The following is a 23,654-nucleotide window of genomic DNA, read 5'->3' on the forward strand; positions in this document are numbered from 1 at the left end:
ACGCATTTAACCCCTTGATTGCCCCCTAATGTTTACTGTATGAATGTCATTGACAGGGAAGCAGTTATCAGTTTTGTTTTTTAGCACAGATCACTATATAAAAAAGTCAATGGTCCCAAAAAAAAAAAAAAATTAAAAAAAAAAAAAAAAAGTCAAGTGTCCAATCTGTCCCCCTCAATTCGATAATAGACCGCCACAGTTACTAGTGAAAAAAAAATATATAATATAATATAATAAAATGCCATAAATATGTAGATGCTACAACTTTTGTGCAAAACAATATACACTTGAGTTTTTTTTTACCAAAAATATGAATACATAATCGGACTAAACTGCGGAAGAAATTTCTCTTCCGACACATAATGGGCTACTTACTATGCGATGCATAGTAGTCCATTATGCTTTACCTTTGCAGGGAAACAGAGGAAGTAAAACCCATCAGGGTTTACTTCCTTTTTATGAAAAAAAATAAAATAAATAATAATATATACTAGACTTCCATCAGGCAAACAAGAGATACAATGAACAAAACGCAAAAGCTTTTTTCCAATCGGGGCTATATGCTCACATAAAACCACAAAGTAAAGCAGTTGCACTACAGGAAAGAAGTCAGCTGAGCTCTCTGGTTACAGACCTAATATTTTTACAGATTGAAGATATCAGTAGCTGTGGGCTGGGTATATTGTAATGTCTATGGTGATAAGCCTCACAGACAACTCAGAAAATGCATGTCAAGATCATCAGTATAACCGATTACCCAAACTCTGGATGGTCAAATAACTACAAAACTTTTTATTGAATAAATGAACATTAAGACCCCTGTCACACTGAGCCTCCCAGGGCGTCAGCGGTAAAGCGGTGCTATTTTTATTGCAGCTTTACCGTTTTAGCGGCACTGTGCGGCCGCTAGAAGAGCGGTTTTAACCTCCCACTAGCGGGCGAAAATGGGTTAAATTTGCCTGCAAAACACCGCTGCAGCATAGCATCGCTGCCCCACTGTTGTCCATCGGGAGGAGCAGGGTATTCACAGCTCCTACACCACTGCAAAGAAGCTGCTGGCAGGACTTTGTGACATCCTGCCCACACAGTGCCCCAGTGTGAAAGCACATAGGCTTTTACACTGGGTTTGCAGCCGAGAATTTACAGGCGCTATTTTTAGCACTGTAGCGCCTTAAAAACGCCTCAGTGTGAAAGGGGTCTTAGCCCTTGTACACACGGTCGGAGATTCCGACAACTAAATCCGGAGTAATTCCGACTGATTAATTCCAGAAGAGGTCCGGAAGTGATGTTGTATACACACGGTCGGACCAAGTTGTCGGAAAATCCGATTGTACATAATGTAATCATGTTATTTCGTTACGACAGGACTACGTTCACGCTAGTAGCCAATAGCTTTGGCCTAGGAATTTGATTTGAGCATGCATGGCACTTTGTCCATCGGAGTAGGCTACACATGATCGGAGTATATCCGATAGGAGCATTTTATCAGAAAAATTTTCCGGCAAGTTGGAAAAGTTGGTCCGACGGATATTCCGATGCAGACCACACACAGTCGGAATATCCGACAAGACGGTCCGATAGGAAACATTCCGTCGGAATCTCCGACCGTGTGTACAAGGGCTTAGGCTCGATTCACATTTGTCTGGCCATGATCCAGCAGGGGTTTTTAAAAAAGGAGTCTGGTGCGGTTGTGTGTTCAGGTGACAATTTTTACTTGAAATGACTACTGAACCGGAGTGAAAAAAAAAAACTGGAAGGACTCGGGACCGCAGCAGCCCCGACATATGTGAACCAGCGTTCTGTCTATATGTGCCCGCTGTCGAAAAGTGCCCATACATGCGCAGAATGGAAGGGCACTCAAGCAGAGTTGCTGACCAGCTAAAGTGATGTCACCATAGCGCATGCGCACATCGTATCAGCTTGTTTTTTATGATGGGAGATCCCATTTCTCAGGGGCAATTTAATGCTATGCAAACAGCGGAGGGACACAGTATTTGTTATATTGTGCCTTGATGTTGCGCCGCAGATTTACAGCAAGGCACAATCTGACCTCTACGGTGTCCCTCCACTCTTTGCATAGCTTTCAACTGTGCCCGTGAAATGGTATCCCCTTTCAAAAAAGCCCTCCTACGATGTGCACATGCACTATGGTTACATCACTCCAGCCGAGTTGTTGATCAGCTGGAGTGCCCTTCCATTCTGCGCCTTGGCGCGGGCACTTTTAATGGAGGACGTAAATCGATAGAACATCGGCTCTACCGAAAGCAGTTCACATGTTATGCGAATTGGATGCAGTTCAAAATGCATCCACTTTGCATATATGTGAACTATGCCTATATTAAAATCCAGCTGATGGTTACTGAAGAGAGATATGGGTACATCCATATTAGTTTGAGGCAAGCTGGCCCAAACTTACAAGCCAGTTGGATGTCTGGCAGGATCAACTAGAATGCTTTTGCACTTTTCAAAACATATTCCATAGCCAATTGCTTTTATTTAAAAATGGTTGTATTGACACTTTTTTTTTTTTACACGCACAGGTAAGCCACAAACCAGAAAGACAAGCCAAGGACAAAATGTCAGCTCCCTCGGCGTGGACCAGCCTGCGATATGGAGACCTTGTTCTAAGGTAAGAATTTCATAAAGAGCTAGTAGATACTGGATAGTGGATACTAGCTCATTATGCCTTTGCATTACAGGGTTTTTGATTTTATTTTTTTAAACACTTTTTCCCCTGAGGTTATACAACTGCTTTAACAGATGGGAGCATAAGAGAAGTTCACCATTGGGGGTCATGCCCATGGACATTTGTCAGCATTTTATATTCCTAGCACAAATTTGCTGACGCTTTCCCACACCCAATGAGAAGAAGGTGCAACATACCTTGCCTTACAAGTGAAGGACTGAACACGGCCATACTTTTGTAAAGCAATGATGCTTCATTGTGTCAACATTCACATAGACAAAAAGGCAATCGGGGGAACGGGCTAGGGGGGAGAAAAAGTGGATGCTACAGACTATAGAAGAGCACCAGATATCCTGGTAAAGCATAAGTCTTGCGACTTGAAAGTCACATGATTTTCCTCTGCAACTTGAAGCAATGTCTGTCTATGGACCTCAAGTCGCATCAAAGTCAGACCAAAGTAGTGCAGGGACTACTTTGAAGATGCACAGATATGAATGGTGTCCACTGAATACTTGTCACGCAACTTTGCAGTCCCAAGTCGCAGGACAAGTCGACCAAGTGCAAAAGGGGCCTTATTGGCATCATGGAAACGTGCTACATTTTCACCTCCAGATTGCTCCATCCATCTTGTTTGTGTGGATGGGGGAAGTTTTTTTTATTTATTTATTCTCGTTCAGCCAGCATTAAAAAAACAAAAATAAATAAAACACAAAACAAAACAAACACTGTGTATGGTCAGCTTTACATTAGTTGCCCACATGCAGCTCTAGGCGTTTTCAGCTACATAAACAAATGGCCTATTCACACTGCAGAGGCTACAGAACCCCTGTGAATGAGGCCTTATGCTCACATTATTTGCACGTAGTCAGTTCTGTCTTTTTGCAGCTAGCACAGATGACACGACAGAAAAACAGGTACACTTTCAAATGCTTAAAATGTGCAACACACATGGAAGGAAGTTTTCTTAACATCCCGTATGTCAGCACTTTGTCAACTTTAAACCTCTGCACAAGAAAAGCCTCTACAGAATGATTATACTGCATTATTTTGCACAAAAAAAAAAAAAAAAAAAAAAAAAAAAAAAAAAAAAAAAATCACACACACACACACACACACACACACACACACACACACTTAACCACTTCAGCCTCAGACCAGAGCACTTTGCGATTCAGCACTGCGTCGCTTTACCTGACAACTGCCCGGTCGTGCAACGTGGCTCCCAAACACAATCAAAGTCTTTTTTTCCCCCCACAAATAGGAGCTTTTTGGTGGCATTTGATCACCTCTGGTTTTTATTTTTTGCACTATAAAAAAGCAGCGACAAATTTTGTAAAGAAAAATAAAAAAAAAATAAAAGGACGTACTTTTTGCTATAATAAATATCACCCAAAAAAAATAAATAGTTTTCCTCAGTTTAGGGAGATACATATTCTAGGGCTGAAAATACTAATCGATTATGAAATTAATCAATTACCATTTTCATGATCTATTAATCGGGCAGTAACATAATGGGGTTAAAAAAATTGGAATGAGCCCTTTATAGTACAAAATCATTGCTACTGTAAATACCACTTTCAGTTCTAAAGTAAAAAAAATAAAAAAATGAACCCCTTACAGTAGGGATTATCTGATTTTTGTTGTAGTATAAATGTTACTAAACGTCTGAGACCCGGTTCACATCTATGTGCTTTTTGGTTCTTTTTGTAGAAATGCACTACAGTTCATTTGCATGGTTTCCTATGAGACACATTCAAATCTATGCTTTTTTTCAGCCGCTGTGTATTTGGAAACGGTCAGGGACTATTTTTTTTTATCGCAAAACAATGCTTTTTTGGTTCAATGTACTTCAATGGAGAAGATGCAGAAAAGCACGGTTGGTTTTGCAGCAAATTGTGTTTTTTAATCTGCCCAACAACAAATTGGCCAAAAAAAAAAAAAAAATGCAAAAACTCAAATCACAGCAAAATCATGTGCGCAAAAATCAAACCGCACAGCAAAAAGCACTGCAGAAACAGGTTAAAGGTAGACTGCATACCGAGCCTTAAGCTGGCCATACGGATCAATTTTCATACGAAAAATCTTTGTACATTCGCTGAAAGAAAGAATGTCATTTTGAAATTTTCACTTGTTTTAAAAAAATAAAAAATAAAAAAAAAAATAATAATTTCTGAAAGAAAACGCACATACACGGTCTGAAAATTCCTTTCACCAAGCAGTTTTCTATATCTAAATTTTCCTGTCACTGATTGAAAATGAACATCAATTTGACCCGCACTAACGATTAGAAAATCGAGCAAAGGTTCTTAAAATGACATTTTGAAGGAAGATCTCCTTTAATAGTATATACAGTATATCTCTTCTGTCTGTTCTCAGAGTGGATTAGAGATTTTGCTCTCTAACCATATAGTTGGTCATTTACATTTTCCACTGCACAAAGATATTCAAGAACCGCCTCAGCCCTTCTGTCAGCAGGGGGGGGGGGGGGGGGTGTAACGCACCGCCATGTGTTTCGGGACTGAAAAAGGCCCACTGCAGTTTTCCCCATTCCTTGTAAACAAACTTACCAAAATAAGTTAGGCAAGGAAACACCTTAGGCATGTGGGTCGGCTTGTGGGACCCAAAAGGGACCGGCACCTCTGTAGTTGCCCCTGCCGTATTCTCCATTTTTCGGGTATCACTCACCGCTGTGATAAGTGCTCCTACAAGCGCCTTTTCCTGCACTGACCCAGACACCAAGTCATCCTCACTGTCCGGATGGTCCTGTTCCGCATCCTCCGATAGATCAGAACAGAGGCCGCCAGTCAAAGTGGGGCCAGAGTCTGAATCAGAGCTTTCCCCAGAAAACGATGGGGGAGGGGGCGTTTACCCCCCCCCCCCCCTTGCGCCCGCATGCCACTTCCAACAAAGGCCTTTATGTTATAAAAAAAATAAAATAAAAAAGATTAATATAAATACTATGGCGCACGTCTATTGACATAACACTGTGTATAATTCCATTTTAAACATTGATATATCTTATATACTTTATAGGAATCTCTGGTGCATCTGCTCCTGACGAGTGGAAAAATCCACAAAACACATCAAGCTGCACTTGATGACACAGTTGTATTCCATATGGATTGATCCCTATCCAGTTACTATTAACACTTTATATTGTTTTTATACTAGCCAATAGACCCACATATACCATGTGGGTGCACGTGCCAGTCTTGGCACATGGCACATCACGGCTCATCGGCGCACATTATGGGATCTTAGTAGCCAGTATGCAGAGTAGCGCAGGAAGCGGCTGTCTTTAGCAAGTTCTCTGATGTCACGCAGCGCTGCTTGCTCCCCGGCAGCCCCTCCTCTTCTATCCCAGATGATATCAAAAGCCAATGGGGATAGATGAGAATGGGAGGGGCTGCCGGGGAGCGAGCAGCGCTGCATGACACGAGAGAAAACTTACTATAGACAAACGCTTCCTGCGTGCATCTCAATCTATCCGTCAGGCGCCAGCTGTCGAGTAGATCGCCGCAGACCGCATCCCTGATCGGCTCGGGCAGCTCTAGCCCTGCAAAGGGAACGGTGTTCATGCTGTGAAAAAAAGTGCAGGGACGCGGTTTCCACAGGACTCAAGCCCTGGTTGTATGGCTGAACTCACCGAAAATCAGATTGCATGCGTGTTTTCACCTATGCGATTCGAACTAAACAGTTCATACTGCGATCCGAACTAAACCGACACCCACAGCAGGTCGCACAAGGCAGTGTGAACTACCTGTGGGAGATGAACGATGCAGGAACCAGCACTGTAATTGCTCTGGTTCCCGCATCAGTGTGGGCCCAGGGTAAGTGGTTAATCGTGTGCTGTATAGCACTCTAGGCTACCTGCAGCATCTAGCTCACAAGCTTAATCTGTCATTTTGTGTTTCATATTGTATCATACAGTTTTATATTGCTTTACAATGAACTTACATCTAGTTCATCAGGGCACCAGATTCTGACTGACGCATCGGTGTATGGGGGTGGTTTCAGATCAAGGGGTTGACGCGCTGTGATTATGCTGGTTGTTCCCAGCTTTGATCCTTTCATATGTAAACAAGGCAGATTGTCGTTATGTCACTAGGCCTTCCCCTAGTGAAAGCGCCTCCCACAGTAAACACTAGCTAGGAACAGTTAACCTTTTGATCGCCCCTGATGTTAACCCCTTCCCAGCCAGTGTCATTAGTACAGCGACAGTGCATATTTTTTAGCAAACAAAAATAGTCACTTTGGGTATTGGTGCGGTTTCAGGTTTTGGCCTAGTGTATTTTTCATTTTCGGCACCAAAAAACCCATTCGTTACACCCCTTATTGGCAGTGTTTAAGCGCTCGGTTATCAATGCAGAGATTCTGGGGGACCAATGCGGCAGTTGCTGCAGCCACCTAGGCAAGTATAAAAACTAAAAGAAAACACCCGCCGCCCCCACGGAAAAAAAAAAAAAAAAAAAAAAAAAAAAAAAAAAAAAAAAAAAAAAAAAAAAACGCACACACACTACACCAATAATAAAAAGTCATCTCATCACGGTTGTGAAATACAAATAGTAAGGTCACATGGGAGGCGAGGGAGCAAGTGACATTACCCTGAATGATAGATAATAAAATAAAAACACCACCAATTTAAAAAAAACACAGCATCCCCCAAAATAAAAAAGTACATTTTTTGTTTCACTTACCACCCCCCTCCCTCTGTGCATAAACAAACAAAATTAGAGACAGACACTAGCATACTTGGGATGCTTCTGTAACCAATTATACATTTTTGTATTAGACTGCAGCCTAATTGGAACACATTTGTTTTGAGTTCTCATTATAGCATGTCAAGGGAATTTTAACAGAATTGTACCAAGAAACTACCCAAAACGTATAAAGAATGTGTATGAAATAAATGTAAAAAAAAAAACTGCTATTCTCCAGTAGGGGAAAATTAAAGCTTTTTCACAAAAAAACCTTTAGGTATACACAAAACACCCAGTCCAATCCACCACAAGTACTGGAATATTCAGTTCAGTTTTGGGCACCAGTTTTTAAAGATATCAGGGAACTGGAGAAAGCGCAGAGAAGAGCAACCAAACTGATAAGAGGCATGGAGGAGTTCAGCTATGAGGAAAGATTGGAGGAGCTGAATTTATTCTTTAGAAAAGTGGAGCTTAAAGCAGAGTTCCACCCAGAAATGGAACTTCCACAACTCCCCCCCCCCCCCCCAAGGTCACATTTGGCACCTTTCAGGGGGTAGCAGATACCAGTCTGTCTAATACAGGTATTTGCTCCCACTTCCGGTAAAAGAGTGCATGCAGAATCCATGGAAAACTGCGCCATGTCCAGCCCCTCCTCCTTCCCCCCCACTGTCTTCCGGGAGACACACCGGTCCCAGAAGAGAGCATAGACCATTCAGAACGCACAGATCGACTCGCACATGTGCAGTAGGGAACCAGGCTGTAAAGTCGCAAGGATTCACTTCCTGACTCCCTTACCGAGATGCCGGTGCCTCCACCCAGAGCCGAGAGACAGATCGGCTTTGGGTGAGGACATCGCAGGCATCCTGGACAGGCAAGTGTCCTTATTTTAAACGTCAGCAGCTGCAGTATTTGTAGCTGCTGACTTAATATCCCCTACGCCCCCACGTGGCCATTGGCTCCCGCTGCTGTCACTCCAATCCAATGACACGGGCACCGGGCCGAGTCCAGGATTCTGTGTCTATGGATGCAAATGCTGGACTCAGGAGAGCGCTTCTCCGGCAGTGATGGTGAACCTTGGCACCCCAGATGTTTTGGAACTACTGCCATGTCGCAGTCGAAAAAAAAAAAATAAAAAAAAAAAAAATAAAAAAATAAAAATAAAAAACACACCCCTAAATCACAGAGATATAGATCTCTAATCTCTATCTAGATCTAACAGGGCTGAAACAACTAATTGATTACTTTCATAATTAATTGGCCAGCCAATTAGTTGGCCTGCATACAGAATGCATTATTTGTTTATAAATCAGTAAAGACATCGCAGCACACATACAGCTCAGTACATCATCCATACATGTCAGTAACTTGTGAATGTGTGAGGAGCAATGCCCCATGGGACATGTAGTCCTGGGGAGGAAGTGAGTGGTTCTAAAAGCAGAAGTTTTCTTTACCTTGCTATTGGAGCACTCTATACTGTACTTAACACACAGCAAAAAGCAAGTGTAGAAACAGATCAAAAGCAAACTGCATTGGTGTGTACCGAGCCTTATGCTGGCCACAAGGATCGATTTTCAGATGAGAATATTCATATGAAAAATCTTTGTACATTCGCTGAAAGAAGGTTTGAAATTTTCACTTGCTTTTAACATTTGGTTTTAAAATTAATGTAATTTCGAAAACCACTGTCTGAAAATTACTTTGACCAAGCAGTTTTCTATTTCTAAATTTTCCTGTCGCTCTCGTTGAAAACAAACATAGATTTGAAAAAAAACTAACGTTCTTAAAATGTTTTTTTATTTTTTTTAAAAAGGAAGACCTTGTTCTTGTATGGCCAGCATATAATATAGTAGTTCTGTTTGAAAATCGGCAAAACTTTTTTTTTCCCCTTTAACCACTTCCCACCCGGCCAATGCATATATACGGCCGGGTGGGAGCCGTCTACTCCTGATAGGACGTTTGTCCTTCAGAAGTAGCGGGATAGCGCGCAGCGGCGCGATCCCGATGTGCTTGTGTCACCCGGCCGTGTCCAATCACGGCCGTCATGTGATGTAAACAAACAGCCGGTTGCTAGGCCATCGGCTCTCCTCACACGGAAGTCATCGTTGAGGAGAGGAGAGCAGAACGCTGCAGCCGGCTGATGATCAGTGAGTATGAGCTGTTTTTTTTTACAGCTTTTTATTCACTGATCATCAGTCTAGTGTCAACACACAACACACCACACAGTACAAACACAGTCCCCACATATGTCCCCAAAACACACATGTCCCCAATAATAAAAACATGTCCCCCACATATATCCCACTAAAATCACATGTCCCAATGATCTGCACACATATGTACATGATCATTTGCGTACATATGTCCGTGATCACACAAACCAATTATTATACACTTAACGGAATTTTTTTTACCAAAAACATGTAGCAGAATACATTTTGGCTTAAATTTATGACAAAATTTTATTTTATTTGATTTCTTTTCAAATAGAAGAAAGAAAATATTGTTTTTTTTTTCCAAATTTCCGCTTTTTTTGCGCTTATATAGCAAAAAATAAAAAACGGAGTCGTGAATAAATAACACCAAAATAAAGCTCTATTTGTGCGAACAAAATGATAACCATTTAATTTGGGTACAGTGTAGCATGACCGCGCAATTGTCATTGAAAGTGCTAGAGCGATGAAAGCTGAAAATTGGGCTGAAAGTGCCCTGTATTGTAGTGGTTAAAAAAGATCTGAGTCTCATATTTACCAGACTCAACCTCTAATAGTATATACAGAATATCTCTTCTGTCTGTTAGCCTCAGAGTGGATTAGAGATTTGGCTCTCTAACCATATAGTTAGTTATTTACAATTTAAGAAAAAAACTGCCCTTTTAACTTTACATGTTAACTAAAATATACAGCACACTTTTAAGGGTTATTAACCGAAACAATAAATCGACCAACTAATCGATTATGAAAATAATCGTTAGTTGCAGCCCTAATATATCCCCTATTTTGTAGACACTAACTTTTGCGCAAATCAATATATGCTTATTGCGGTTTTTGTTACCAAAAATATGTAGAAAAATACATATCGGCCTAAACGGAGGAAAAAAAAAAAATTGATTTTTTTTAAGTTGGGGGGGGTTGAGTGGAATCTTTATTAAAGCAAAAAATGTTTTTTTCAAATTGTCGTTATTCTTTTGTTTATAGCGCCAAAAACAACAGAGGAGATCAAATACCACCAAAAGAAAGCTCTATGTGTGTGTGGGGGGGGGGCCTCCCCATCAATCTCGTTTGGGTACAATGCATGACCGACCATTGTCCGTTAAAGCAACGCAGTGCTGAATTGCAAAAAGTGCTCTGGTCAGGAAGGGGGTAAATTCTTCCGGGGATGAAGGGGTTAAACGATATAATACACTCACATTTGCATGCGTCTCCACTGACAAATTTAAAACACACACACACACACACACACACACACACGTATAGCCATATCGCCTCCAGTTGAAGCTCCAGGTCATGAGCGCAAATTTGGGATGTGTGGTGACATCACATTCTAACTCCCTCCTATGAAGAAAATGCCTGTGGAGCTTAAAGCGGTAGTAAACCTGCTTAAAAGTAGTATTTTTCATACCTGTAAGGGAAAAGGCATAATGAGCTAATATGCACCGCATACTAGCTCATTGTGAAATGCTTACCTTAGAACGAGGCCCCGACATCTCACCCGATACATGCCGAGGGAGCTGAAATGTTCCCTTGGCGTGTCTTATGGATATCGGGGCTCCGGTGCTGTAAGTGGCCGGAGAAGCGATATTGTCAATCCCACGCATGCGCGCAGATTTTTCGGGCAGGGTCCGGTATTTGCTGGGCTTCCAGCCGAGAAACCCCTGTGCGCATGCGCCGCTGCAGTCATCGGCTCATTGCCAGGGGAATATCTCCTAAACCACACAGGTTTAGGATAGATATATATATATATATTTTTACCTACAGGTAAGCCTTATTATAGGCTTACCTGTAGGTAAAAGTAAAAAAAAAAAAAAATAAATAAAATAGACTAAACAACTGCTTTACAAAAAAGGTACATCAGCTACTGTGAGCAGTATAAAGGATATGCAGTATAAATGATGTGCTGCTCTATGTGCATAACGCGACAATGCACTCATGCCTGGTGTCACTGTCATTGTGTGAATAGGACCTTAGGCTCTCCAAACACATCTAGTTGTACAATCTCCTGTAGAGCTACACAAATCCATGTAGTGCGAGGGCCTGATTGGCTACAAACTGGTTTGATTGGCACTTGCCAACCAGTCATGTACCGAGTATGTCACTGAACTTCAACGGCACTGTTTTTTGTTTGAGCAGACAGTCGGCTCTCTTGTAAAAGCAATCCCAGTAGCCAACTAGCTACTCTAAGTCTAAAGTGGTAACCCATATAGACTTTCAAATGCATCGCCATTGGACAGTAACATGCACATCATTTGTAGCGGTTGCAATTTTAAAGCGTGTTTGGTATTCGTTTACTCAACATATCAGCTTTTATTGCACCAAAATTTTGGTTATGTATTGTGTTTAAAATGTAAAAAAAAAAAAAAAAAAAAAAAAAAAGTGCATTTCTTCCAAATAAAATTGTGTTTGAAAAACCTCAGCGCAAATACAGTGTGACAAACACCCACCATTTTAATACACTTTTTTTGAGGTTAAATAATTTTCTAGCAAAAAATACTGATGGTCACATGTAAATAAAGTTCCAGAAAAGGCTGGTCATAGCGTGGTTAGTCAGGTGCTCATACTGCATAGTTCTGGTAAATCTAAAAGTTGATTGTACAGATTGTAATGTGTATGTTGGCCCGTAGAGCTACTGATGCTCAAACTTCATCATACTACGAACAGTCACTACCAAACATGAGTGCTTAGGGAGCTTCCAAGCTTCAACAAGCGTATCACCAAGGCCTCCTAATTCTTGGCATGCGGCATACAAAAGCAATTCTGAACAAGTGCCATTTACATGCACGGATGTGCACTAAGTAGCTCAAGTGTAGCTGCAAGGAGGCTTAAACCCACAATAAAAAAAAAAAAAAAAAAAAAACACCACACCACAGTTGGTACACTTGTAGGCAGTTTTTTCCAGACAAAATGACTAACACCGAAGGCGGTGACTTCACTCTTTTCCAGTGCAGTTGACTGTTACCATCCAGCCTGCAGAAAGAGCACCGATGAGGGGCTCACTCATCTCCTCACCTACAGCAAGAACACCACTGTTCAATGCACTACAATCTGACTAGCTCACACTGCTGGCCTTCCCGTCCAAAAACAACACCTCAGAATATCAAAAAAGGAGAGTCAATAGAGATCTATACAATAAAAATGTAATGTGCATCACCTGCTTCAAAAGCAACAGTACTCCAAAAATACACATCCAAATGCATCCACTACTTAATGGCCTGCAATTTATTTTTCATCAAATGGTTTCATCTTGTGTTTTTTTTTTTTTTGCCTCTTATCCTCTGCGAGCTCCCAAACATCTCCTTTACACCCACCCCACCGTTATTTGGAATGAGCACCATAGTTGCAGGTATCTGCACTTCTCTATGTACACTAGAAATCTTATAAAAGTGCTTTTGAGTACCTAGCTGAATAGAATGTATTTTTAACCAGTTCACAACCGCCCTATAGCAGATTTACTGCTACAGGGTGGCCATTCTGTGCAGAATCGACATACATACATACTATAACTTTTGTGCAAATCAATATAAAACGTATTTTTAGCAAAAATATGTAGTGGAATACAAATTGTCACTTTTATTACATACAAAAAGGAGTTGATCAAATACCACTAAAAGAAAGCCATTTGTGCGGGGGGAGGGGGGGGGAGAATATAAATGTAATATGCGTTGCATGACAGCGCAATTGTCAGCTAAAGTATCAGTGCCCTTTAGCAAAAAAATAATAATAATAGCCTAGTCAGGAAGGAGGGGGGTTAAATCTTCAACAAGTCAAGTTGCTAATCCAGAGTTTAGTGTCACTTTAAGCATAAAACCCATTTCACAAGATAAGATTGTTCACACGTAAAAATTAAATATCAAATTAAATCCTAATATCAACAAGATCCTGTACTTTACTCAGGGCTCCGTACAAGGCTCCTTCCACACCTACACTCAGCCATAATATCTGCTGACTAAACAGAGATAACCTCTTGCTTGTTACAAATAAAAAGGGTAACCTCAGGACAAGTCAGGTGAAGAGTGCTTCACAGCCAGCACAGCACTTATGACAGTCTCAGGAGGTACTTATTTCAGTGACATTCATCCCAACAATGGATCACACATCTGACTTTGTATACTATGGTGAAGTACATATATTTTAGGTGGCGTAGAGAAGGAACGGCGCCCATCTGGTCTGTGTTGCTGTCTGTCCCAACCCATTATGTAGACTCACCCTCCATTTGTCCTGTGCCTATTGATGATTGGTCAATATTTTACAGGTGTGACCAGAACAAGGAGGGGAGGGTAACTTCTAGTAAGATGCCTGTCCCAGAGATAACTCCCTTGATTCTCATCCCCAGATGTCTTTCCAAAACAGGAAGGGAAATACATCAAATGGTATATAGGCAGCAACAAAAATGTAAGGATACTTTTTGGAGCAGGTTATACTTTATGCCCATATTTAATGTCCAGGTACACAGGGTCCTCTACAGTTGTTACTAGGCAGTTGCGTCTAGAGGCATTTTTTTGGAACGAGAAAAAAAAAAGGGTTCAGAAGCTGAGTTTACAGTCATATATTGGTTTGCACAGAAACTAATAGTGTCTACTAAATAGGGGATAGTTTGTCAAATTTTTTTCTCTCTTTTTACTAGTAATGGCAACGATCTGCATTTTTTTTTTTAATCATAATTGCAACAGACAGATCACACACTTTTGACATGATTTTGGGACCACTGACATTTATACAGCGATCAGAGCTAAAAATAGCCATTGATTACTGTATAAATGAAACTGGCAGTGAAGGTGTTAACACTAGGGGCAATCAAGGGGTTAAATGTATTTAGAGTGTGTTCTAACAAAGTACAGCTACAGCGATTTGCCCAGCCGAGCCAATCTGTCACAATATAACTGCAGTGGCTAGTCAGCTAATGGTTAAAACGCCTCTAAACGCAAATGTGGCAAGACGTCACTTAAAGTGGCATAACAGAAGTTTTAAAACATTGGTTACTATATGTCATGTTAAATAGTTCAGGAGAGCTTGTAAAAGCGTCCCATGTACATGAAGCCTTAGGGTGTAATGCGCAACATTCTACTTCAGCTATGATTTCCCCCCCAGTGTGACACTAAGCGCCCTCCCCACACCCGCTGGCCACATTTTTGACAACAGAACCCGCAAAGCTGCATCATTCATAGGAATCTGAATAAGACGACTACAAATCCCCTATGCCACCGTGGCAAACGTCTTGTAGTTCTCAGAACAGAACCAGAAAGCCTGTACAGCAGGGATATGCAATTAGCGGACCTCCAGCTGTTGTAGAACTACAATTCCCATGAGGCATAGCAAGACTGACAGCCACAAGCATGACATCCAGAGGTAGAGGCATGATGGGACTTGTAGTTTTGCAACAGCTGGGAGGTCCACTAATTGCATATCCCTGCCGTACAGAGTTACAAGCAGAGCCCAGCATTGCACCTGTGATCCACTGATCGTGGGTGCAATGTTCTGCAGGCTCCTATGAAAAGTTAAAGTCACGCTTACCAGTAACATCTTTTCCAGTAGTCTTTCAGGACAGCCACAATGAGACCTTGGCTCCTCCCTTTCCTTAGGGAAACACTGCGCCAGCCAATACATTTTCACTTCCCCCTGCCGAACTTTAGTTTTTCTAAGAGCACCTCCGGCCAGCTGGGGAGACAACACCACATTAATAACATACCATCACATATTACTATGGTGCCTGCATTCATGTCTTCCTCAAGACTCCCCCATAAATTCGGGTGGATAACTAGTGCTGTCCTGAAAGACTACTGGAAAAGGTGGTTACCGGTAAGCGCAACTTTAATTTTCCCTCCCCGTCTTTCAGGACAGCCACAATGAGGCGCTAAACGAGCATTTACCACTTAGGGTGATATGCAATAACTGAGACTCCTTTGAGTCGCAGAAAGGCCTTGGCTTCTGCCATGACCTTTGGTGAGGAGGATAGGCCAAATGGAAGCACCTAAAACTGTAGATGGACAGTTGATGTTCACCGCTAGACGGAGTAACTTCTGAAAAGTTTCTGCGATAGGGATGTGGAGGTAGACGTCCTTGAGATCTAGTGACACCATGTAACAATTCTGGGGTAGCAAGGCTCTGACTGTAAAGATCGATTCCATATGGCACCTCTTGTAGCAAAATCATGGTCAGGGGTTTTAAGTTCAGGATCAATCTGTATTTTCCTGAGGGTTTTTTTTTTGGTGAAAAATGTGCCCCCCCCCCCCTCCCCTTTTGGAACTCCGCTAATCACATTTTGTTCCTCTAGATCCTTTAATACCCCAAAGTAGAGCCTCGGCCTTCAATGCACACCTGGAAAGGTGTGTGACGAGACATCTTTGTGGGGGTGGTCTTGTAAATTCCAGGCGGTATTCTCTCCTTACGATCCCTAGGATAAAGTTGACTGGGGGAAAACTGCCTCCCACTGTGGGAGAAAGGCCCCCAGCCTTCCTCCCACAGTGTTTTGAGGTTCACTGGCTTTTTCGGGGCTGTTCAGGAGGACGAGAAAAAAAAAAACAAAAAAAAAAAAAAAAACAGAGGTGGCACTATCCGGCCCTTCCCAGACTCCTCTCTGGAGGCCCGAGTAGATCCAACTGGAGGGGTTGTACATTGGGATGCAGGTGAGGGTTTAGTAGGAAGCTGAAAACCTTCAAAGATTTGAAAGATAAAAAGGTGAAAGAAAGTTCCTTCAATGAAGCCGCTAACGCCGCTTCCTGCTCTGATGCCCTTTAACTAAAGCATCTATACAGTCCTTGCACAGTACTTTTTCCAAGTTTCCACTAGGGCAGGGGTAATGAACTAAAATTCACAGAGGTCCGGTCAGCAAAATGTTCTTACAGCAGAGGTCTGAGAATCAGGTCGTTATCTGTGGCGCCTTTTCGCATGTGCCAAACCGCATGTTCCTGCCACACTATTTTGGAAAATATGTATTTCTCCATGTTTTTGCGGGTAGTGCAGCCCATTAAAATGGGCTGACCTAACCACATGTGCACATGTACAGATCTGAACCCATTCTTACATCAGCATCCTCAGTCCCCGATGCACATCAGAGTCCTTTCCCTCAGGTCCTCCCTTTTATCATCCCCCCCTCCACAGTAATGTTCTCACACTTCCTTGACACCAAACCCCATGCCAGTACTGTCCTTTGCCCCCCATTTACATTATCCCTCTACATTACCATCCTCAGCCCCCTTCACATCCCAGTCCACTTAGCCCCCCACAACAACTCCACTTTAATGTCCTCAGCGAGTCAGCACACACTTTCCCCCTTTTCAGACTAGTGTACTCACTCCCTGTAACACTGTCCCCTCCCTCACTTACCTTGCACAGACCAAAGATCAGAGGGAGGCACAGCATGTCTCAGATGGATGGCGGGTGTTGCAAGATGGTGACTGGTTGCCAAGACTGCCCTTCATCCTAGTAGCCAATCACCTGCTTGTTAACCTCCGGCAGCTCTGCCCTCCATCCAGAACTGTCCAGCCTCCCACTGACAGCCCTGTGTGAGGATTACAGACAAAGCAGGGGGAAGAAAAGGCTGCTAAAGGGTGGTACCGCGGCCGGATACATAGGAGAGAGGTGGTTGGCATGCCATTTAGTGATGCCCGCCCTAGGGTGTCCCTACAAGAGGCGCACACTCCTAGAGCTATGGGAGGATCTTGAGTTTTCAGTAGCTTCCTGAAATACATGCAAGAAAAAAAAAAAAAAAAAATAGAACATCTCCTTTGCATATAAGATACAACCCTGGGGAGTGCACTAGACCCTTTTTAAAAGTAAGAATCTGAACCTACCAGGAACCATTTGTGGAGGAGGGGGGGGGGGGGGGGGGGGGAATCCTAGATAGAGAGGACCCTTCCCCAGGGTTCTCTTGCCTTAGGATGGCTGGAGCTAGCTCTGCTGTGTGCGGGCTGGGCGTCTGCTTTAGACATGACCGCTCAGGTGGTTGCTGCTTGCGTCATCTCATGGTGCCTGTGCGACATTCCTGACCCCTATCAGCCCCGCAACCCAGAAGTCATGGGTCAAAGGGAAGTTATCCACCCGCCACCGGAAATGACGTTACCCACCACACAGCCCACCTGTTTCCAAATGTGGCCTGCACTTGTGTACAGGGAGAGCAGAGCTGCCTCCCTGCTGCAACCCTGTGGATGCAATGGTGGTCCCCCGGATCTTCCTCCCACACTTTGTGAAGATGGGGTGGTAAACTGTGCAGCGGGTATGTACCTCACCGTGTCCCTGGGAGAGCCACTGCATCCCTTACAGGGCTTCAAGTAAGCCACAGTCTGTCTGCCTATCAAGCCTGGTCCCAAAAACAGTGTCTCCCCACTGGAGAAAACAAACAACTGAAGTCCGGCAGTGGGAAGTGAAAATGTATTGGCTGGTGCAGTTTTTCCTAAGGAAGGGGAGAAGCCAAGGTCTCATTGTGGCCGTCCTGAAATACGGGGGGGGGGGGGGGGGGGGACAAAATGCATAAAAATGTGAACTTAGCCTTCATTCAACTACGGGGGTTTATACTGTTCCCTACCCTATCCAAAACTTGACCCATTTTGGCTATATTGTGTTGTTCAGAAAATACAATTATCAGTCCTTTAAATAATACGTGTAGACGAGTTTTGGACAAAGCCATCCATACAACTGTTACTAAAAAGGTGCTCAAATCAGCTTCATCAGATGACACAATTCATACACTGCCAATGTTATGTCCTGTTCTTTACTTCCCCCCCCCCCCATACAGCAACAACTCAAGGATCATCCACAAGAAAAGGATGCTTTACCCAGCCATGGCTCGTTTCCAGCAACGTACTGCCCCAACCTGTGCGAGCTACAAATACTACATACACCTGGCTGAGTGGAATAAGCCTACGCTCACCTGACTAACTGGCACGCACTTGCACACATCTGGCCGAGTGGCGCTAACTGCTGTGCATGTGCGTACACACACACCCCTGAGCAACTGGCATGCACACCCACCTGACTGGGTCGAACCTGTGTTCATCTGACCAACAGGCACACTCACCCACCTGACACCCAGACTGGGTCAAGGCTGTGCTCATCTGACCAATTCGCGTGCACAGGCACCTGGCCAGGAGGCGCACGGGTCAAGCCTGTGGCTACCTGACCAACTGACGCACACACACCTGGCCGGCATGCGTACATACACACTTGACCAACTGGTAGGCTCAAGCTAGTGCTCGTCTGACCTACTGGCACAAACCTATGCTCACCTGACCAACCACACACCTGGCTGGGTCAAGTCTATAGTCATCTGACCAACCGGCGCGCGCGCGCACACACACACACACACACACACACACACACACACACACACACACACACAGGCCCGTACGCGTGCTCGCACACACAGACAGACAGACCAACTGACCAGTACGCGCGCACACACCGACCAACCCGCGCGTACACGCGCACACACACAGACCAACCCGCGTGCACGCACACCAACCAAACGGCGCGCACGCATAACGACCAACCAGCGCACACGCACAACCGACGCACACGCACAACCGGCGCGCGCCGACCAACCGGCCCGCACGCGTGCGCGCACACACAGACCAACCGGCCCCCTGACCAACTGGCGCACGCACACACACACCTGGCTACACACTTACCTGGCACACATACACAACCAACTGGCCTGGTGGCACACGTACACCTGGCTTGGTCAAGCCAGTGCTCATCTGACCAACTGGCACACAAATCTGGCTGGGTCAAGCATACATTCACCTGACTAACCAGCACACACACCCCTGGCTGGGCCAAGTCTATGGTCACCTAACCAACTAGAGCGCACATACCCCCCCTTGACCAACTGGCACATACGCACACCTGCCCAACTGGCATGTGCACACACCTGGCTGGGTAGTTCATGCACATACACCTGACCAACTTGCGCTCACACCTGGCTGGGTCAAGCCTGTGCTCACCTGACCAACTGGCACAAACAGCTTGGCTGAGCCCCCACCTCAACACACACATATATTAGAGGGATGATGCTGAGCTCAGCAATACACACCAACTTTATCCTTGCCATACATATGGCCAGCCACCTGATGCGAGAGAGGGACGCAGCCGTTGAGTAACTTGTCGTTCCTGTGCAGTTCCTTGTCCCCGGGAGGGCGCTGTCGGGGGTCCGGGGGCTCAGCGCCCCTGTGCTGGTGTTGGGTTGCCATCCTGCAGCAGATGGGGGGTGAGATGGTGTGCACCCAGGTAACAAGAGCAGCGCGCCCTCCCTCACCGTCTACTGCCCATCCTCCTCACCCCCAGCATGCTGACACTCGCTGTCCCTTCCCCCGGCTCACACACACGCGGCCGCGGACAGCACGACTGGGCGCAGCTGACAACCTCCGAGCCTCCTGCGTCACCGCGTTACTTTTCTGGCAGCCCGGGCCCGCCCACTTCTCGCCTGTTGACGTCACGAGTACGCTTTCGCACACTGCAGACGAGCCTCAATCCCCGTACAGAGCTCCAGAGGGGGGCGTGGTATCGGATGGCACGTCGCTAAGTGGGCGTGTCTACCATGCAAATCACAGCAATGGGCTTGGCGGTGTTTGCTGAGGCGGTGTCAGTGCCGTGTGATGGAGGGGAGGGTGAGCTGGGTCAGTTACCAGTCTACAACTCAGGTGTATGAATGTACTGCTTACCTGACTAGATACAGGAGGGAGCTAGCCACCTAAGGACCGGGCCTTTTTCTGAGATTTGTTGTTTACAAGTTAAAAACATTTTTTTGCTAGAAAATTACTTAGAACCCCCAAACATTACATATATTTTTTTTCTAACACCCTAGAGAATAAAATGGCAGTCGTTGCAATACTTTATGTCACACCGTATTTGCGCAGCAGTCTTACAAGTGCACTTTTTTGGAAAAAATACAGTTTTTTTGAATTAGAAAATAAGACATCAGTAAAGCTAGCCCAATTTTTTTTATATTGTGAAAAATAATGTTATGCCGCGTAAATTGATACACATGTCACCCTTCAAAATTGCGCCCGCTCGTGGAACGGCGACAAACTTTTACCCTCAAAAATCTCCATAGGCGACCGTTAAAAAATTCTACGGGTTGCATGTTTTGAGTTACAGAGAAGGTCTATGGCTAGAATTATTGCTCTCGCTCTACCGATGGCGGCAATACCTCACATGTGTGGTTTGAACACTGTTTTCATATGCGGGCACTACTCGTTTGTTTCTGCACACAAGCTCGGCGGGACGGGGCGTGTTTAAAATTATTTTTTTATTTTCTTGATCATACATCATGGGACACAGGAGCTTCATTACATAGTGGGTTATATAGGCACCTCTGGTGATTGGACACTGGTTAACCCCCAATTAAGGAGAATTCCTCCCCTATATAACCCCTCCCATATGGGAGGCACCTTAGTTTTTTGGCCAGTGTCTATGGCGGTTGGTCACGTAAAACATGTGCTATGAAGAAAGCTCTGTGCAGGTCCCTGTGAGGGCCTAAGGGCTACAACAAACCAGATCCATATCTCGGGCCGATATTTGACTCCCAAGATGATATGGTACCCGGGTCTTGTCATCCGAAGAAACAAGGTTTTGCCTGTAAGTCCTCTCTTATTGGAAGACTCGGCTCTGGGAAAACCAGACTTGGTGTACTATTTACATAGTGGCACGAAAGTTTCTGGCAGAGTCTTTTACAAGGTCCAGGTAGGAGGTTCTTCTGAGAAGGAACCCCAAAAAAACCTGAAGGTTGGCACAACTCTGCCCGCCGTGATGGGTGAAGGCTGGAATCTGTCTGTTTTCAGCCATTCCTGCGGCGAGGACAGTTAAGGGAAGTTAATCCTATATAAATCATATATTATGGATTTCTTCATTGAGTAGTTGTATGTCTTACCTGGTTTCCACCACTAGAGGGAGTAAGAGCAGCCTGATGCATACTTACATGCCTTTCAGATACACACGCTCAGTGAAGCCTGGTTCTCCCAGACGACTCACGTCTCCACTGCAATCTCTGCCACAATGTAATACAGGGGTCCCACATAGTCTGGGGGTCCCACGCATCTCCGATGGCGATTCCCTTCCCCCCTGGATACCAGCGGTCCTCGTGCACACGCGCCGAGCGCACTCCCGTGCTAATGGAGGAAGGGGGAGTGTGGTTGCGAGCCGTGCACAGCACTGTACTGCGCAGGCGCCAGGCGCCAGTTTTAAAAAGCCCAGAGCGTCAGGGGGCTGTAAGTGGAGACACAGGAGCTGTGGGCAGTAAGCATCCCAAGGGATTGGATCCAGGCAAACCTAAGACACCTACTCAGCATCAGGTTGTGCAGTTTAAGCATATTCAGGGTTCAGGGTTTTACTCGAATCTCTTCACCATTCCAAAGCCAAATGGAAGTGTCAGACCTATCCTGGATCTGAAGGATCTGAACCGGTTTTTACGCATCCGGTCCTTCCGAATGCAGTCAATTCGCACTGTGGTCTCCTCCCTGCAAGGGGGAGAGTTTATGGCATCAATAGACATCAAGGATGCATATCTCCATGTGCCAATTTTTCCCGCACACCAAAAGTATCTAAGGTTCGTGGTAGAACAGCGCCATTTTCAATCTGTGGCCTTGCCGTTCGGGCTCGCTATGGCCCCTGGAGTCTTCACAAAGATTCTGGACCCTCTCTTGGCAAACCTAAGAGCTCAGGGTATAGCCGTCATGGCTTATCTAGACGATTTGCTTCTCATAGAGAAAACAGTAGCGCTCCTGAACCACAGTGTTACCAGAACGCTAGAACACCTGGAACGCCTAGGTTGGATTATAAACCTAAAAAAGTCGTCCCTACAGCCTGCTACCAGGTTGGAATACCTGGGTATGGTTATCGACACCGCTCAGGGCAAGGTGTTTCTACCAAGGCCAAAAGCCTTGGCCATTGGGGATCTGGTGCGCCTAATTCTGGGCAGAAGATCTTCCCCCATTCGGTTGTACATGAGACTGTTAGGGAAAATGGTCACCTCCTTCGAGGCCGACGATTTGCCCAGTTCCACTCAAGGCCTCTGCAAAGATGCATCCTCGCGGCCTGGAACAGGAAGCCCCAGTCCTTGGATCTTCCTATGCGTCTATCCCCAGGGACACGCAAGAGTCTCGTCTGGTGGTTACAAACCGAGAATTTACTGAAAGGCAAAACTTTTCTTCCTCTTCCATGGAAGATTATCACGACAGATGCCAGCCTGACAGGCTGGGGAGCAGTGTTGGAGGAGACATGCTCGCAGGGGAAATGGTCAGCGATCGAGAAGCTATTGCCCATAAATGTCTTGGGGATCAGGGCAGTTTATATGGCTCTCATAAACTGGTCTTTCAGACTACGGGGTCTCCCTGTTCGGGTTCAGTCCGACAATGCCACAGCAGTGGCCTATATCAATCACCAGGGCGGTACCAGGAGTCTGGTTGCGCAAAAAGAGGCGAATCGCATACTTGTCTGGGCAGAAAGGCATGTTCCATGCCTTTCTGCAATCTTCATTCCAGGAGTGGAAAATTGGCAGACGGATTTTCTGAGCCACCAGCAGTTGTGCCCAGGAGAATGGGCTCTGCACCCCGATGTGTTTTGGAACATATGTTGCAGGTTGGGTACTCCAGACGTAGATCTGTTTGCGTCCAGGTTCAACAGAAAACTGGACAAATTCGGGTCAAGGACAAGAGATACACTCGCTCAGGGGTCGGATGCTCTGACAGTTCCCTGGGATCAGTACAATTTGATTTATGCCTTCCCCCCATGCCCGCTTCTGTCGCGGTTCCTGGGAAGAGTCAAGAGGGAGACAAAGTCGGTTCTTTTGGTAGCCCCGGCTTGGCCCAGGCGACCGTGGTACACAGAGATCATGAAGTTGGCAGTAGGCAGGACGTGGATCCTCCCTCTCCGGCCAGATCTGCTCTTACAGGGTCCAATTTACCATCCTGCTTTACACAGTCTGAATTTGACGGTTTGGCTGCTGAGACCCACATTCTGAGAGACCGTGGACTTTCGGGGCCAGTCTTTTCTACTCTGGTCAATGCCAGAAAGCCAGCCTCCAGGCTTATTTACTACAAAATCTGGAGGGCATACGTTTCCTGG

At 44.9% G+C, this 23,654-nt stretch overlaps 1 protein-coding gene across 1 annotated transcript in view; it reads right to left on the reverse strand.

Moving 5' to 3' along the window:
• IPMK (inositol polyphosphate multikinase) overlaps positions 1–19,999 on the reverse strand; it is an 86,682-nt gene extending 66,683 nt beyond the window's left edge. The window contains exon 1 of the mRNA XM_077454161.1: positions 19,627–19,999. Coding sequence (XP_077310287.1) covers positions 19,627–19,783 — 157 coding nt within the window. The 5' untranslated portion in view covers positions 19,784–19,999. The remainder of the gene's footprint in view (positions 1–19,626) is intronic.
• Positions 20,000–23,654: the final 3,655 nt, after the last annotated feature.

This window comes from Lithobates pipiens, unplaced genomic scaffold, assembly GCF_037356315.1.
Source record: "Lithobates pipiens isolate NorthernLeopardFrog02 unplaced genomic scaffold, aLitPip1_a1.2 Scaffold_25, whole genome shotgun sequence".
Taxonomy (NCBI): domain Eukaryota; kingdom Metazoa; phylum Chordata; class Amphibia; order Anura; family Ranidae; genus Lithobates; species Lithobates pipiens.